The 18,239-nt window shown below is 48.1% G+C and overlaps 1 protein-coding gene across 9 annotated transcripts in view; it reads right to left on the bottom strand.

The window, feature by feature from the left end:
• Nucleotides 1-18,239, bottom strand: part of LOC119971478 (anillin-like) — a 170,516-nt gene that overhangs the window by 13,691 nt on the left and 138,586 nt on the right. For all 9 annotated transcript variants that reach the window (XM_038807050.1, XM_038807049.1, XM_038807057.1 and 6 more), the window contains 3 exons: nt 13,518-13,553; nt 13,210-13,231; nt 1,720-1,826 (listed from right to left, as the gene is read on the bottom strand). In XM_038807050.1, coding sequence (XP_038662978.1) covers nt 1,720-1,826; nt 13,210-13,231; nt 13,518-13,553 — 165 coding nt within the window. The remainder of the gene's footprint in view (nt 1-1,719; nt 1,827-13,209; nt 13,232-13,517; nt 13,554-18,239) is intronic.

The following is an 18,239-nucleotide window of genomic DNA, read 5'->3' as shown; positions in this document are numbered from 1 at the left end:
CCCTGCAAAGAAAGTATCCTCCCAGTTACAATGCTGCTTTCTACCAGCTATGTCAGCAGCCATTAGAAAAACCCAGAGAGAGAGAGACATCCAACGTATGGCCAGGAACCTTTAGTACCAAGCATAAAGCCAATTCACAATTTTCCTTTGGGTCAGGTAAAGTTCAAAATTTGTCACAGTTGTGATGCAAGCTCAACGCTAGTCTGTATGCCAGTTTCCTCGTCTACATGTTAGCTGAGCAGGTTGGATCACTTTTGAAAAAGAGAAAGCAGAGGGGTGTCCGAATAGCTGCCGTACAAACCATTAAGGTTTTGACAGAGAATATTTCCATTTGTGGCTAAGAACGTAAGAAACAAGAGCAGGACTGAACAGCGTGATCATGCCGGCTTCGCCATTCAGTACGATCACGGCTGATCTTTGGATTCAACACACTTTCCCACCCATTCCCCATATCCTTGGATTTCCTTAGAGACCAAAAGTACATCTCTCCGGGCATTAAATATATTTAACGAAGGAGCAGCCGCAACCTGCTTGGGGAGAGAATTCCAAAGGTCACAAAGCTTTCTTTTAATATAAATTTGGAGTACCCAATTAATGGTTTCCAATTAAGAAGCAAATTAGCGTGGCTAATCCACCTACCTTGCACATCTTTGGGTTATGGGGGCGAAACCCACGTAAACACGGGGCAAATGTGCAAACTCCAAACGGACAGTGACCCAGAATCGAACCTGGGGCCTCAGCAGCGTGAGGCAGCAGAGCTAACCATTGCACCACCATGCTGCCCTCCAAGATCACAACCCTTATTGAAGAAATATCTCATCTCGGTCCTAAATGTTCACCTTACCTGTTGCTCCTTAGGTGGCACAGTGGTCAGCAGTGCTGCCTCAGTGCCAGGGACCTGGATTCAACTCCAGCTTTGGGTGACTGTGTGGAGTTTGCACATTCTCCCAGTGTCTGCATGCGTTTCCTCCAGGTGCTCTGGTTTCCTCCCAGCCAAAGATGTTCAGGTTAGGTGGATTGGCCATGCTAAATTGCCCTTCAGTTCGGACGGTGAGGTGCACTGGATTATGGGATAGAATCTAGGTAGGGTGCTTTTCTGGAGGGCCGGTGCAGACTCGATGGCCGAATGGCCTCCCCCTGCATTGTAGGGATTCTATGATCTAGATTCCACAGCCAGGAAAACCAACATCTGTGCCTACCCTGTCAAACACCCTTCAGAAACCTGTATGTTTCAATGGGATTGGAGTAACTGGGACTGTTCTTGGAGAAGGTGGAGGGGAGATTTGGCAAGAGGCATTCAAATTCATGATCAGTGTAAACGGAGAACATTTTCCCATTGGTGGAAGGATCAAAACCAGAGTGCACAGATTTGGCAAAAGAGCAACATCAGGAAAAATCCTTTCACCCATCAGGTAGTTAGGATCTGGAATGCTGAATGTGCGATGGAGGCAGGTTCGTTCCAGGCATTCGGGGGAATATTGTCCAAAAAGGGAGATGTGCCTGGCTATGGGGGAGTGGTTTTGTGTGAACTGCTCGTTCAGAAAGCCAGTACAGATATGAATGGCTTTTTTCTGTGCTGAAACCAATCTACCAATTAAGGATTAGAATCAAGGCCACATGGAAGCTGAAGTTCACAGCTAGTTAGCACCAAGTGGTGCCACCACCTTAAAATGCAAACAGATAGCCAAATGATCAGTTTATTAAAAACCCGAGACTTACTTTGTCCAGTGGAAACTTGTTCTTGCCCAGAGATGCTAGTGTGACTTTGTGAGACCCAACCAGCACAAACCTGCTGGTGCGTCCAGAGTTAACAAAAGGACTAGCAGCTGTAAGACAAGGTACAAAATCAAAAGATAAAAAGGACATTCAGCTAATCAAATGACAGTTGGGAGAGTTCAGTGAGAGAGGGCATAGCATAAATTTTGATTTAAATTTATCAGGATGTGGCCGTCACTGTCCAGGCTAGCATTCATTGCCCACCCCTAATTGCCCTTCATAAGATGATGAGCTGCCTTCTTGAACTGCTGCAATCCAGTGTAGATATACCCACAGTGCTTTGTCCTGGATGGTGTTGAGCTTCTCATGTTATTGGAGCTGCATTCATCCAGGCAAGGGGAGAGTATTCAATTAACACTCCTGACTGGTGCCTGGTCGATGGTAGACAGCTTTATAGAATCATAGAATTTTACAGTGCAGAAGGAGGCCATTTGGCCCATTGAGTCGGCACGGTCCTTGGAAAGAGCACCCACTTAAGCCCACACTTGCACCCCACACCTCCACCCTACCCCATAAACATGTAACCCCACCCAACCTTTTTGGACACTAAGGGCAATTTATCATGGCCAATCCACCTAACCTGCTCATCGTTGGACTGTGGGAGGAAACCGGAGTACCCGGAGGAAACCCACGCAGACACAGGGAGAATGTGTGGACTCCACACAGACAGTGAACCAAGCCGGAATCAAACCTGGGACCCTGGAGTTGTGAAGCAACTGTGCTAACCACTGTGCTGTCTCAGGCTTAGTTACGACTAAATTATTCATGGGTGACTACAAGAAATATATGGATACTGTAGCCACCTAAAATGGACGCTGAGCTACAAAGTAAGCCAAGCGCTAAGACTGCAGGGAAACAGGCAGTTTAGCCAGAACAGCAGTCTGCAAAGAGAGCATTTTGCATTCTGCAAGTAGCAGAAACCAGTTTGGGCTCAGGTGAGAAGACCTTAGCTAGGTGCAAATGGCAAAACGCTTTGCATGCTAATGAGGCAATCAGACCTGAACACCCACACAATAGAAACATTTGATTCTGAATGGACACATTTGAATCAAGGCCCAGACATCGAGGCACCAGAAACCTCCAAACAAAAGGGCATAAGAAACGCCCCCCCCATCACGGAGACCCCCTCGCATTGGGGAATTAAAACAGTATCGATGAGGAATTGACCCAATAGATATCCAAAGGTTAAAGCCCGCCCAAGAAGAGGGAAGGACAATGGGATCCCTATAAAAGACAGGGACCTCGTGTTGTCCGGTCTGTTATTCCGTGCTCCGGCCCTGACCAAGACCTTGAAGATACACTCTGACTCCAGCCGCCGAACCGTAAGTGCCAGTACGACGCTCGCTACGCGAACTAAGCCCGCTAGAACCCCCAGTGACCAGAACGCTTGCTGAAGGTTGCAGCCCAAGACCAGGACGAAGGCCTCGCTCCCTGACCTTGCCTGTTCCTGTTAGATAAGTATTCTGATTACTTTAGTTTAGTCATAGCTTAGTCTCTTAGTGTGTGCATGAGTATTTATTATAACTGTATAATAAATATTATCGTTTGGACCTTACTAATCGGTGTATCGTCTTTATTACTTTGAACTTGACCTTGGAATACTCGTGACGGTGTCTATACGGCACCTGGCGACTCCTAAGCTGAATAAATACATAGAACAGAGCCTAGTGGTGTTAAGCACTTGGAAGTTAATACACCCCAATAAACGCGTTTTGCGCCCATAGCAAAACGTGCAACATTTAGTGGCGACTTCCTGACGGGACACGGTTGTAAGTGGAAACCCCACACCGTCCAGGACCCTGAAATTTGAATTAGAACTCCAAATTACAGAGAAAGTAAGAAAGTAAAGAAAATCACGAGTATTCAAGGTGTTCAAACTAATAAGCGTAATTCGGAAGTGTGTTTAGTGCATGCGTACTAACAGGGCTGTAAGGTAAAACTGAAAGCATTTTTGTTGCGACAAACTTTCGGTAGTTTTGTGAACGGAACATAGCGTAAGCCGTACCCGTTTCTTGAAACACAACCCCAGCAACCCCCTGTTCCAAATTAACTAAAAGAGAGTCAGAGAAAATGGCCATGCAGGCAATGGAACGTCTGATGGATCCAGAAAGGTTTGTGGTCGCAGCGACCAGCAGCAGTAGCAGAGTAGGTCAGTGTCCCACGTGGGAGCTGGAACTCCGCAAATATCTACAAGGAAAGGGATGGCCCCTTTGGAAAGAGTTTTGTTTGAATGAGGAGACAGGTCCCGGAAGTATAGGACATACTTGGTGGGAGAACCTCTCTCAAATTCACAAAAAGAACCTTAGTAAAGCACGTAAGCCGATGGCGATTGTGTCCTGTTTGGCACAATTGCGAGGCACAGAGGAGGTCGTCAGGACGCTCCGGGCAGATTTAGAAGAAAGGAACCGAATGAGTAAGGTCGATGTCAGGGACATTGAGAAGGAAAATCTGGATCTAAGAGGGAAGTTGGCAGAGAAAGGTAGAGAGGTGGATGATGCCAAGAGGGCACATCAGTCTTGTCTAGCCCATCTCAGCAGTTCCCAGACCCAGTACGAAAAGGCTTATCAGGACGTGCAACGTGCCGTTCTGATAAGAGAGGAATCAGAGAAGCAGGTGGAGGCTTTGCAGAGGCAATGCTCTGATCTCAAAGCAGCTTTGAGAGCACTCCATGCTGCAACCACAGAGCAAAGGCAAAGTACTGTGGATCACGCGAAATGCAGGAAACAGATTGCAGAGCTGCAATCGCTGCTTTCGGTGCAAAATGGGTTCCAAAGCACCTTTGGAACCCAGTTAGATGGAGAAAATGCCCCAGATTGGCAAGAATTAAGTGAAACAGCGCACCGATATGTTCAGGGAACATGTGCGCCAGCAGCGCAACAGAAAAGGCAGGCACCCCCACCCCCCACAGATCAGATCATAACCGCACCCATGAATCCCGTAACCACGCAGAGAAAAGCTATAACAGAAGGCGCACCAGATATAACCTACACCACCCCCTTAACTGTAACCCAGCTCAGGGACGCATGTGAGAAGATCACTCCGTTCCTCCCCACCGCAGACCCCCACCAGTTTTTCGCTAAAGTGAAACAGCAGGCTACCATGTACGGCCTGGATGAGAGAGAGCAGGTTAAGCTCACCGTGCTGAGCTTAGACCAGTCAGTAGTAGCAGCCCTCCCCAACCCACAGAACGTTGCCGGAGGCACCCTAGAGGAGATGCACACCTCCATTTTAGATGCCATAGGGTATAATCGAGGTGACCCCGTGGAAGGACTTAATAAGTGCCGGCAGAAAAGATCCGAACACCCCACAGCATTCGCAGGAAGGCTGTGGATTCATTTCAACGCAGTTTTCGGCGAGTTAAATAGAGCGCATTTGAACCGGGAAAATATGGTCAAATGGACGCGCACCATAATCTCACACGCGACAGAGGCAGGACAGAGCGCTTGCAACAGTTATGACCCCTCAGAAGAGGCCCACAATGAGAAATGGGTCCTGAAAAGGTTGTCCCGCGCATGGGAGCAATCAATTCAGGGAAAGAGTAAGGTTCAATCCCCAGAAGAGGCTCAGGCTGCCGCAGATATTCAGGCAGTGAGAGAGCACCAGAAACCCGCATGGGTAAATGAAGGGAAGAGCAGCCCACAGCAGAAAGGACAGGAATGCTATAACTGTGGACAGTTAGGGCATTGGGCAAAGGAATGCAATGCACCCCAGCGATCTCAGAGAGGCCAGCAGACAGGCACTCTGAACCGCAGTAAGGCAAAACCCATCCACAATATAGCAGTACAGTCAGGACCCACCAATGTGGACGAGACGAACTGACGGTGTTCGGGCTCCCCCACTTGGGTCTGTGACACACTATGGGATCCATCAGGGAGACCCGTAGTCACAGCGAGAGTAAAAGGGAAGCCCATAGAGTTACTGTGGGACACAGGAGGCTCCCGCACCACCATTAACTCTACGACCACGGCACACGCAGACACGTGGCCGACCACATTCACCATTACACTTAGCGGGTTCACCGGACACTCGCAGCAGGGACACATTACAGCACCCGTAGCAATCCAGCTAGGGAACATTTCCACAAGACACCCCGTAGTTTTAGTAAATCTTCCCCGGACAGCAGAACACATCCTGGGGATAGATTTTATGAACGCTCATAGCTTGTCGTTCGACCCAGTGAACCAGTGTGTCTGGCGAATGGCTAGATCAGACAGAGCACCCGCCACCCTCACAGTAGGAGACTACGCTAATCGGATTAGCGCAGTGGGAGAGTACTCATTTGACCTGACTACACTCCACTCCGACAGACAAATAAAAGCCCTACTGAACAAACACAGGACAGCATTTGCCAGTCACCGTCATGACTGTGGCAGAATGACTGGACCAGTTCACGTTACCGGACAGGACCCCCGACCACAGAAACAGTATAGATTTCCCCTGGAAGCAGAGGTGGAAATAGAAAAGGTGATAGGAAGCTTATTGGAGCAAGGTGTGCTCAGAACAGTAGCCTCGACCAATAATGCCCCTATTTGGCCAGTGAGGAAGCCCGATGGATCATGGCGTCTGACCATCGATTATCGGGAACTCAACAAAGTCACCCCCGCAGTAGCCCCAACGGTAGCTACTAGTCCCGAGACCATGCTCAAGCAGGGACTCAACTCCAAATACTTCACGGTATTGGACATCAGTAACGGATTCTGGTCAATACCATTGGCAAAAGCGTGCCAGTACAAATTTGCCTTCACTTTCAAATCGCAGCAGTATACGTGGACATGCCTTCCACAAGGATTCCACAATTCCCCCTCCATTTTCCACCGACAGCTGGCAAGTGGTTTAGAGAAATTCTCCCGCCCCGAATGTCTGGTACAGTATGTAGACGACCTACTACTGCAGACAGACACAAAGGCAGAGCACATTACGCTCCTGGCCGAACTCCTGGAACTGTTGACTTCAATTGGATGTAAAGTTAACCCGAGAAAGGCCCAGATTTTGGAAAATAAAGTGATGTATTTGGGAACAGTCATCACACACGGCAAACGCGAGATCGAATTCAAAAAAATTGATTCGATTGTCAAATTGCCCCTTCCCCAAAATGTTTCGGCCCTCCGGTCGTTTTTAGGACTGGTTGGCTATTGTCGGAACCACATCGACGGATTCGCGACAAAAGCCGCCCCACTCTCAGACCTCCTTAAGAAAGGAGCCCCCTGGGAATGGCTTCCGCAGCATACAGAGGCTGTGGAGGAGTTAAAATGAGCCCTTAGCGCAGCACCCGCGCTGCTAGTCCCAGACCAACTTTCCCCCTATGCAATAGAGGTGGCGAGCACCGATCTGACCCTCTCGGCCGTGTTGCTTCAGGAACGGCACGAGCAGCTAAGACCAGTGGCTTATGCCTCCCGACTGTTAGACCCGGTAGAACAAGGATTCTCTGCCTGTGAGAGGCACCTCCTTGCTGTCTTCTGGGCAGTACAATACTTCTCATACATTACCGGACTCAACCCCATTACTATTCTGACCGAACACACACCCACACAGCTACTCCTAGACGGTCGACTGAAGGACGGTTCAGTTAGCCAGATTAGGGCAGCTAGATGGACACTACTTTTACAAGGACGGGACATTACAGTAAAACGGACCCGCACACACACATATTTAGCAGACAACCTCCAATACCCCGGACAGCCCCATGACTGTGAAATTGTAGCTCCCCTGCATAACACAGGACCCTTTATAGCAAAAACACCCCCCAGGAAGATAGGGAACCCAAAACAAAGTCCCCAACCCACAGACACGCGTGGACCCCTGAGGATTTACGTGGACGGTTCCTCCACAGTTTTAAATGGTGAGCGTATCACAGGATGCGGCATCTATGTAGAGGACGCGCAGGGGCGCGCTCTCGAAGAGATAGCTTTAAAACTACCCGGTCCCTTAGGCGCGCAGGCAGCAGAGCTCGCGGCCATAGCGTATATAGTGGACCACCCCGATTCTTTCCCCAGCCCAGCAGACATATATTCAGACAGCTTATATGTCTGTAACAGTTTAACCGATTTCCTGCCCCTGTGGAGGACACGAGGTTTTGTCTCCGCAGACGGGAAACCCCTTCCATCAGCCCCTCTACTCCAGCATATTTTAGAAAAAGCGAAGGACAGGACCTTCGGCATTATTAAAGTAAGAAGCCACCATAGGTCATCCCCCCCCTGGGAATGTAAAAGCCGACGCATTGGCTAAGGCAGGTTCCAGGCGAGGACACTTATGGACCCCCCCAGCTAGCGCACCAGCTAGCGCCCCTGTGAGCGCAGTCCAAATCTCACAGACCGATATTAAAGATCTTGTAGCAGCACAGAAGCAGGATAAGGACCTCAGGGAGGTTTTTAAAGGCAACTTTGTGCCAGAGTACGAGAGATTTAAACACGCACTGACCACACATGAGGGTGTGATCATAAAGGAACAACTTTATGTGGTCCCGCAGCAGGACAGGAATGCAATGATTGCTTTATTCCATGATAACCACGGGCATCAAGGAATTGATGCAACAACGAGGCACCTCAGGCAACTCTGTTGGTGGCCTAATCTCAGGACTGATGTAACGCATTATATTGAGAATTGCCTTATTTGTGCACAGAATAACCCGGAGAGGTATTCTAAGAAAGCACAACTTCGGCATACTCGCCCAGTTAACGGCCCCTGGACAAACCTCCAGATCGATTTTATAGGACCATTGCCCCCTTGTAGGAATGGCTATAAATACGTTCTGGTGGTCATCGATACCTTCACCAAATGGGTAGAGGCATTCCCCTCTAGAACAAATACAGCTAAGACAGCTGCAAAGATCCTGACCCACCACATCTTCACGAGATGGGGTTTACCTCGAAGTATTGATTCGGACCAGGGATCTCACTTCACAGGACGGGTCATGAAGAACGTCCTGACAATATTCGGCATAAAACAAAATTTCCACATTGCGTATCATCCACAGTCCAGCGGGATTGTGGAGCGCATGAATCGGACTCTAAAAACTACCCTTAGGAAAATGGTTCAGGAGAATAACTCCACATGGGATTCAGTGCTCCCATTTGCACTCATGTTCATAAGGAACACTGTTTCCACTTCCACAGGCTACACACCACACACACTCATGACCGGACGCCCTATGAAAGGGACAGAATTCCTTTTAGGACTGGACATGACCAGCCCCGAGGTGACGGCCCTCACACACGAAAAGACGGTTAAAGACTTGGTTGAGACTGTGAGGTCTGCACAGATTGCAGCCGCAGTTCAGCTAGGCAAACGCCGTCAACAACGCACAGCTTGTTTTAATAAGACCGTACACCCCACAGAATTCCAGGTTGGGCAACAGGTAATGTTATCTGATTACAACCCCAGCAGTTTTTTGGCTCCAAAATATTCCGGCCCATACTCAATTTCGGATAAAATTAGCCCCTCAGTTTACAGGATAAAATATCCTAATGGGAAGACCGCGTGGTTTCATATTAACCAGCTTAAAGCATATGGAACACAGTCTAACCATGCTCATCATGTCCTGCTAGACGCAGCAGAACACTTCACCCCACCCATCAGAAACACTTTTCCACCATCCCCCTCACAGACCAGTTCATCAACGGACTCGCCCACGACTCCGCCCACAGACCACAACAGACCACGCCCCGAAACGCCCACAAGCTGCCACAGCAGAGACAGCAGGACAGACACTGACTCTGAGGACAGCGACAGCACACAGCCATACAGCCCACACTGCACCAACTACGACCCCGACTCCAGTGACCCCATGGAAGTCACTTACCTTAAAAACCCAGACCCACCACCCGACCCCGACTACCCCGACAACACACTTGACACAACACTATGGCACAGGGACAATTCATACAGACTTGCCCGCAATGATGAAAGTGACCCCCGGTCACACAATTCAAAGGTTTCATGCCTGATCCACACAAAGGTGTGGGATCCGGGAGAGCAGGACGACACGGTGTCTGAATCCCGACACGGCAACCCCTTTGTGACCCTGTTCACAGAGACAGAGGAAAAGTGAGGTGTCCAGATGATCTAAAATAGGAATCGTTTGAGGGAAACGATGTCCTTTCTGATGGAACCTGCACGTATGTTTGTCTTCGTTTTATGTTTGTTTGTCTTTCAGTACTGTAAATGGTTCAGTTGGAGGATGGACACCTTCTTTTCAGCTGAAAAGATTGTGACCACCTCACATACACGTTAGCTTGTCCGCCGATACCTTTGAGAACTTCGGTTCCAAAAAACCAGTTTGATTGGAGATCTTTTCAAAGTTGTAAGGCTTGTGACCACCTTACACGCACTTTAGTCTCTCTGCCGAAACCTCTGAGAACTTCTATGGTGAGCAGCTCACCGTATCGGCTACAATATCTGACGCCCAGCTCATTTTTTCAGATGAAGGAGCATCTTGGCTCCCTTGTTTTTAGGTGCCCCTCTATTCGGTGAATAGAGGCTGCAAGTCACGGTTAACACATTCGTACCCGTTTAATCCAGGTTACTCAGGCAGTGGACAAACGGCACTGAGGACCCGCCCTGTCTGAGAACCCACTTTGGTCAGCCAAGCTCGGGTATGGAACAGCACGCCCTACCCGGGGATCCCATCCAACTCGTACCCGTCGCGGCCCATACGCAACTCATTCGGACGTTTCTTTCAAAATTTTGTTTTCATTTTTCGTTAGGCAGCCCTTAGACCGCCATCCCACATGCTATTTACATCCGGAAACATTCGGATGGTAAACTAGCAAAGCCTGCGAGACGGCTCGCAGGAGAAGGATTGTTAGGTGTATTCTGGTCTTCAAATTCGCTTTTGAAAAAGAAAAATGAGGGGAGTCACAGGGTGTGACTTGGCCAGTCATTTTTAAAGGGTCAATTGGAATTTAAAAGACAGATGCACTAACAGGTAAAGATCTTAAACTGTGTATTGACAGATACTGTGCTTGATCCCATAGCTTTCGAAGGATGAGACAGGGATCGAAGCAAGGATTGTCCATACAGGAGGAAGAAAGAAGGAAAACCAAGTTGAAGATGATGGAAGCTCACCTATTGCTTTTAACTGTTATATCTGTTTGTGTGGAAGCAAGACACGTTTCCCCCACAACCCCCACAGTAAATGTTTCCCTTACAGCCACTCCCCAGTGCTCAGCTCTGATCAGTGAGGTTCAGACCTGGTGCACAAAATTTATGACATGGTACTCCATGTCATACGTAATCGAATCACTACTGGTGATTGCGATCCTCGCCATACTTGTACAGACCCTCAGGTTGAGGAAGTGGAAGAGGAGAGCCTCCCGTTCCTGCCCTTCCGTCTATGGAGTTCGATCTCCTATTTTCCGATTTCATCAATCCCCTTTGCCCCATGATGAATAAAGCACTGTGTAATGAATAAAAATTCGACCCTGTATTATATTGTCCTATACTCGACTGCCGAGTTAGGAAGTGTGATGTTGTGGTGTGAATGGTTAAGGTTTTAGAGTGTGAGGAAATGTTTAAGTAAAGTTAAGGATAATTGTGATAGGTAGAGGTTCCCAGTTTATGGTAATGCATGTCCCCTTTGACATAGCGCCAAGTAGAGATGTTAGGTAAAAAATTTTTCTTCCCATAGTTTAAGATAGAGTAGCCCAGGAACTGGCAAGAGGTCAGGGGACACAAAGAAGGCAACCCAGATGCACTCAAGGCGACGTACATAGGTGATCCTTCACAATATTTTGATTGTGAGGATCACAAGGAGGGAATGTAGCCACCTAAAATGGACGCTGAGCTACAAGGTAAGCCAAGCGCTAAGACTGCAGGGAAACAGGCAGTTTAGCCAGAACAGCAGTCTGCAAAGAGAGCATTTTGCATTCTGCAAGTAGCAGAAACCAGTTTGGGCTCAGGTGAGAAGACCTTAGCTAGGTGCAAATGGCAAAACGCTTTGCATGCTAATGAGGCAATCAGACCTGAACACCCACACAATAGAAACATTTGATTCTGAATGGACACATTTGAATCAAGGCCCAGACATCGAGGCACCAGAAACCTCCAAACAAAAGGGCATAAGAAACGCCCCCCCCATCACGGAGACCCCCTCGCATTGGGGAATTAAAACAGTATCGATGAGGAATTGACCCAATAGATATCCAAAGGTTAAAGCCCGCCCAAGAAGAGGGAAGGACAATGGGATCCCTATAAAAGACAGGGACCTCGTGTTGTCCGGTCTGTTATTCCGTGCTCCGGCCCTGACCAAGACCTTGAAGATACACTCTGACTCCAGCCGCCGAACCGTAAGTGCCAGTACGACGCTCGCTACGCGAACTAAGCCCGCTAGAACCCCCAGTGACCAGAACGCTTGCTGAAGGTTGCAGCCCAAGACCAGGACGACGGCCTCGCTCCCTGACCTTGCCTGTTCCTGTTAGATAAGTATTCTGATTACTTTAGTTTAGTCATAGCTTAGTCTCTTAGTGTGTGCATGAGTATTTATTATAACTGTATAATAAATATTATCGTTTGGACCTTACTAATCGGTGTATCGTCTTTATTACTTTGAACTTGACCTTGGAATACTCGTGACGGTGTCTATACGGCACCTGGCGACTCCTAAGCTGAATAAATACATAGAACAGAGCCTAGTGGTGTTAAGCACTTGGAAGTTAATACACCCCAATAAACGCGTTTTGCGCCCATAGCAAAACGTGCAACAATACAGATCAGCATTGATCTAATGTAAACAGATTCAAGGGACTGAAGAGACCCACTTTGTTTCCTATGCTGCACCTGGGTGATTAGTAAATACATTCAGTGATACAAAGTTAGATATCAGGTTAGTCATCCCATGCAACATTTGCAGACCTCAGCCAGGAGGACAATGGCTTTGTCACATTTTCAGTATTGCTAGATTAACTTCGGAAAGTTTAAAAAAAAGAACCAAAGGTTCCTCTGCAATTAATTCACATCATCAAGAATCTGAAAAAACAGGGATGGGGTGTGCTTGGGTTTGACAGGTTCCCCTTTCAAGAGTGTATGCATAGAAACAAACTGTCAGTCATAAAGCCAGAGGGAATCAACTATCCCCATCGTTAAGCCAGGCCATTCACCCCTCTCTCCAAAAAGTACTATTGCAGTCTAGAGGGGGAAAACACTAACCTGCTTAAAATGTTAATTTCAAACTGGAGTATTTAAAGCACCAAACTATTGTAATGACCAACCTCAGTGCAGCTAATCAAAAGATTCATCATGCCAAATGCAGAGACTCTGCTCAAAGCCATCAGAGGAGGTCTGGAGCAAAATGCAGTTTTAGGAGAAAGATAAGAGTGCAAACCTTACTGGACAATTAGAAGGGCTGTCAAGTCATGACAAATAGCACAAACCCACAACCACACCCAGCAGCTGGCGGTACAAAAAGTTATTTATCTTCAAATATTTGCATATACCTACCAGGTGACTGCATGCTTGATTTCTGAAAAGGATAAGAGAGAATCAATGTGAACCATTTCTTCAGGTAAATCCGAAAAACAAATCTCAGTAGATGCACCAGATTGCTGTGCGACCATTTACAACGCTCCTTCAAGATTATCCCCAGCAATAACAAACATCTCAGACCCCAATTAAATACTGCTCTTAAATCATTTACAGGATTGCCAAGCAAGTCTGGGAACATATTTGGTTCAGTAAAATAAACAGGTGAAGAGCCAGTCCTAACATTAACAGCATTTCAGACCATCAGTACAAAAATGATTACTTACAGTAATAGAGGTCAGCAGCTTCTTGGGAGTTATGACCTATGCAGTAATACACAGAAGGAAGATTAATCTTTATTTGCCCTTTATATACAAATCATTAGCAAGGATACAACAAAGTATGGCATAGGTTACAGAATGGGAGAAAGCCTATATTACCCCAGCTACATATTTCCATTCAAACACTGCTTTTTAGTGCATTCAAATTTGGACGATGTTCCACCATTCAACTGATTTGAAATGCTCAATGTGTGATTTTTTTCCCAAAAAATAAAATCAGCAGAGTTGCTGCTTGGACATTGGGAGTACTATTTTGAAAAGGAAATTGCAGGTAAATATTCAGCTAAAAGTTTCTTATAATTGTGCTTGCAGACTACATGTAGTAAGATTTAAATTTGCAAGCAAGTGATATGACAACTGACACCTAATGTAACCAAGATTAAGCATTGCATTTTAGCATTGAGACATTCAATTCTTCAAGTTGTTACTCCTGGATAACTTGATTCAGAAAACTGCTGGAAAATACTGAAGTCAAGATTGCACTACAGTCTGGTTTTTAAGATTAACTCTAAATCTGGATTCCAACTGAGAACTGGTGTAAAGAGGGTGAAACTGGCAATATTAAAAGCCAATAAAAGCCTAAATTCAGATGCATCTAATTATTCCATTCTTTATTTTTGTGGTTGGGCTTTTTTTGAACAGCTCCAATTGCAAACTGGATTTATTTTGTTTGAAAATGAATCCAGCTTCATTTGAAAATGAATTCAGCTTCAAGTTCAAAATATTAAGCCATTCATTAATTTATAGCATGAAGCATTTGGAACTTATGTAGATAAATTTATCAAGGACAGATCTCATTTACACATGGTACTTTAGCCTCCTAATACTTGAGGCATTGAAATAGAAGGGAACTTAATGCATTACAGGTTGAAAATCCCATATCCGAAATACTTGGGGCCGCGCACATATCTGATTTTGGAATATACCACACTTGCATAGACATACGGTGCAGAAGGCGACCATTCGGCCGATCGAGTCTGCACCAACCCACTTAAGCCCTCACTTCCACCCTATCCCAGTAATCCAATAACCCCATCTCACCTTTTTTGGTCACCAAGGGCAATTTATCATGGCCGCACGTCTTTGGACTGTGGGAAGAAACTGGAGCACCCGGAGGAAAACCACGCAGACACGGGGAGAACATGCAGACTCCGCATAGACAGTGACCCAGCAGGGAATTGAACCTGGGACCCTGGCGCTGTGAAGCCATAGTGCTAATCACTTGTGTTACCGTGCTGGAATGGTGATTGCGCGGCACGCTCAAACAAAGTATGAAATTTGGACTCTGAAGTGTCGGTCAAGGTGGCAGTAGAACAGGCGATGGCCACCATGCAGAAGGCAATCAGTGGGCTGGAGGAAAAAGTGGCAACCCAGTAGAGGACAATCCTCGACCTGGAAAAGGCCTCGAACAAAAAGAGCGACAGAATCATCGCCTTGGAGGTGGATGTGAAAAAGGTTGGTGGCGCCCCAGGGGAACCCAAGGTAAAAAGTAGAGGACCAGGAGAACAGGTCACAACGATAAAACATCAGGATTGTGGGCCTGCCCGAAGACATTGAGGGAAAGTACCCGACGGACTACTTCGCCCAAATGCTGGGCAACTTAGTCGGGAGAGACAGCTTCCCCAAAACCCCAGAGCTCGACAGAGCACACAGATCACTTAGGCCGCAAGCCAAGTCCAGGGAGCAGCCGACGGCGAATATCGCAAAGCTCCACTTATACCAGGACCGTGAGAGGATGGCAAACGAAAGCAAGCATCTGGGAAGGACATAGAATCAGAATTCACCAAGACGTTATTTTAACTCCCCAGAAGAAGCAAATGAGTTTGTCAGAACCAACGGCTGGGGAATCAGAATTCACCAAGACGTTATTTTAACTCCCCAGAAGAAGCAAATGAGTTTGTCAGAACCAACGGCTGGGACAAGAGACAGGGACGGCAACGATGAGAACGTACAGGGAAAGACTCTGGACAGTGAGCATGTTTGCAAGGGACTGTGCTGCCTCGTTCCGATGATAAAGGGAAGACTGGGTCTCAGAAAGGAGCAGGAACTGAGGAAGGCAGGTGAGGTTTTAAACGGAGAATGGGCAGTTAGTGGGCATGAGGAAGGGACAAGACCAGCCCAGGGAGGAGAGCCACCATACTAGCAGAAATAACTACCACAGGAGGACAGAGGTACACGGCCCAGTAGGGAGGGAGCACCTGGTGGTGGTGGGGATGGAGGGGGGCACACAAAAGGAAAGAGGGAAAAATAACCTGGGTATCATACAGGCCTCAGCAGGGTGAGGAACAGGCTGAGGAAACAAAATGTCACCGCAAGCAGCCACTTGCGGGTCCCTAGGCAAAGGGAGACTCTGGAGTGCATGGGCCTGCCCACATGGCATATACATTGTTGGCAGCCATAATGGGTGCCACCTGGACAAAGGGAAACTCCAGAGCGCAGGGGCGCACCCACCAGGTAAGTACGGTTGATCCCTCAGGAACAGGTAGAAAGACTGTTATTGATCAAGGGGGACGCTACGTCATGGTCAGCGGTGTCCTGGACGTGCCACTGTTAGTTCTAGTAAATATGTACGCGCTCAACTAGGACGACAGATTGGAGACGGACCTCTTGGCCGACAAGGTCTTCTGCCAGAAAACGTGACAGGCCATAGGCCAGTACGCTACTAATAACCAGAATGGCAAAGTCTCACCTTCTACATTCTGGAAGGCACTGAAGGCTGTGATTAATGAAATGAAAATCACTTATTGTCACAAGTAGGCTTCAAGTAAAGTTACTGTGAAAAGCCCCGTGGTCGCCACATTCCGGCGCCTGTTTGGGGAGGCTGGTATGGGAATTGAACCCGCACTGCTGGCCTGCTTTAAAAGCCAGCTCTTTAGCCCTGTGCTAAACCAGCCCCTGGTTAGGGAGAAATTATAGCCAACAAGGTAGCATGGTGGTGGAGGCCCTTAGGGGCCTCACGGTAGCATGGTGGTTAGCATCAATGCTTCACAGCTCCAGGGTCCCAGGTTCGATTCCCGGCTGGGTCACTGTCTGTGTGGAGTCTGCACGTCCTCCCCGTGTGTGCGTGGGTTTCCTCCGGGTGCTCCGGTTTCCTCCCACAGTCCAAAGATGTGCGGGTTAGGTGGATTGGCCATGCTAAATTGCCCGTAGTGTAAGGTTAATGGGGGGATTGTTGGGTTACGGGTATGCGGGTTACGTGGGTTTAAGTGGGGTGATCATGGCTCGGCACAACATTGAGGGCCGAAGGGCCTGTTCTGTGCTGTACTGTTCTATGTTCTAAGGCACGTAGACACAGGGAAGAGAGGGAGGCCAGGCAACAATTGATCAACTCCATTCTGCAGGGCGACAGAAAGTACTCCGAGGCCCCGACTGTGTAGCTGCTCACTGAGCCAATGGACTTCAACCTGTTATCCACCAGGAAAGCAGTGCACCAACTCCACCAGACATGGGGGAACATTCTACGAACAGGGAGAAAAGACTGGCCACAGACTGGCTTACCAGGTGAGAAAGCAGTCAGCACGAGGGAGCTAGCGCAGTTGAAGAATAGCAGAGGTAACCGAGCAAACAGAGGTCAATCGAGCATTCATAACCTCTTACCGAGGGCAGTACACCTACAAGCTGTACGGGGATGAAATGGTGCCTCGAAGGACTGAACATGCCGGCCGTGGAGGACGATAGACGAGGAGAACTGGAAGCACCAGTAGGACTGGGTGAGATCATGGAAAGCACCAGCTCCATGCAGGTGGGGAAGGCACTGGGACCTGATGGGTACCTGGCAGACTTCTATAAAAACTTTGCACCAGTCCTGGCCCCACACCCAAGGGATATGTTCGCAGACTCACTCGCGTGGAGCACCCTGCCTCCCATGCTAACACAGGCCACAATATCGCTGATACCCAATAAAGACCCGACGGAATGCGGATCACAAAGACCCATTTCGCTGCTCAACGTAGAAGCGGAGATACTCACATAACCGTGGCCAAGAGACTGGAGGTAGTCGCACAGGACCAGACAGACTTTAAGGGTAGATAGCTAACTGCGAACATCAGGCGACTGATGACCCCATCCAGGGAGAGAACACCAGAGGCAATAGTCTCCCTCGGCGAAGACAAGGCCTTCAACAGAGTCGAGTGGAAGTACCTATTTGAGGTACTGGAGCGGTTTGGGCTAGTAGCGGGGTTCACATAGTGGGTGAAATTCCTGTACAACGACCCCAAGGTGAGCATTCAGACCAACATCACCAGCTCTGAATACTTCCAGCTGCGCAGAAGCATAAGGCAGGGATGCCCAACGTCTCCGCTCATTCACCCTGGCAATTGAACCCTTGGCGATCGCCATGGAGGCGCGAAAAGCTAGAAGGGCATTCAAAGAAGACGCAGAAAGGACTTCCAGTGATGGCGGGCGGGAGGCAGCCGCACACTGGAGGGCTCCCACTCGGAAATAGGAATTTTGGAGTTTTAACTCCTGGTCCTGGGGGCAACGGAGGCTGAAAAAGCTGTAAGAAGGCACAGGGAGGAGAAATGTCCAACTTTGGGAGAAAAATGGCCATGAAGGGGGTTAATGGAAGTCCACCAAGTGAAAAAGTCAGCGCAGGAACTGTAAGGAAAGCGGAGGCTGGAGCACCTGGGGAGGCCACATCGCTCACAGCAGAAGAAATTACCACGGTGA

This window comes from Scyliorhinus canicula, chromosome 9, assembly GCF_902713615.1.
Source record: "Scyliorhinus canicula chromosome 9, sScyCan1.1, whole genome shotgun sequence".
NCBI lineage: Eukaryota > Metazoa > Chordata > Chondrichthyes > Carcharhiniformes > Scyliorhinidae > Scyliorhinus > Scyliorhinus canicula.
Note: the sequence above shows the minus strand (reverse complement) of the source record. Positions and strands in the feature narration are given on the sequence as shown.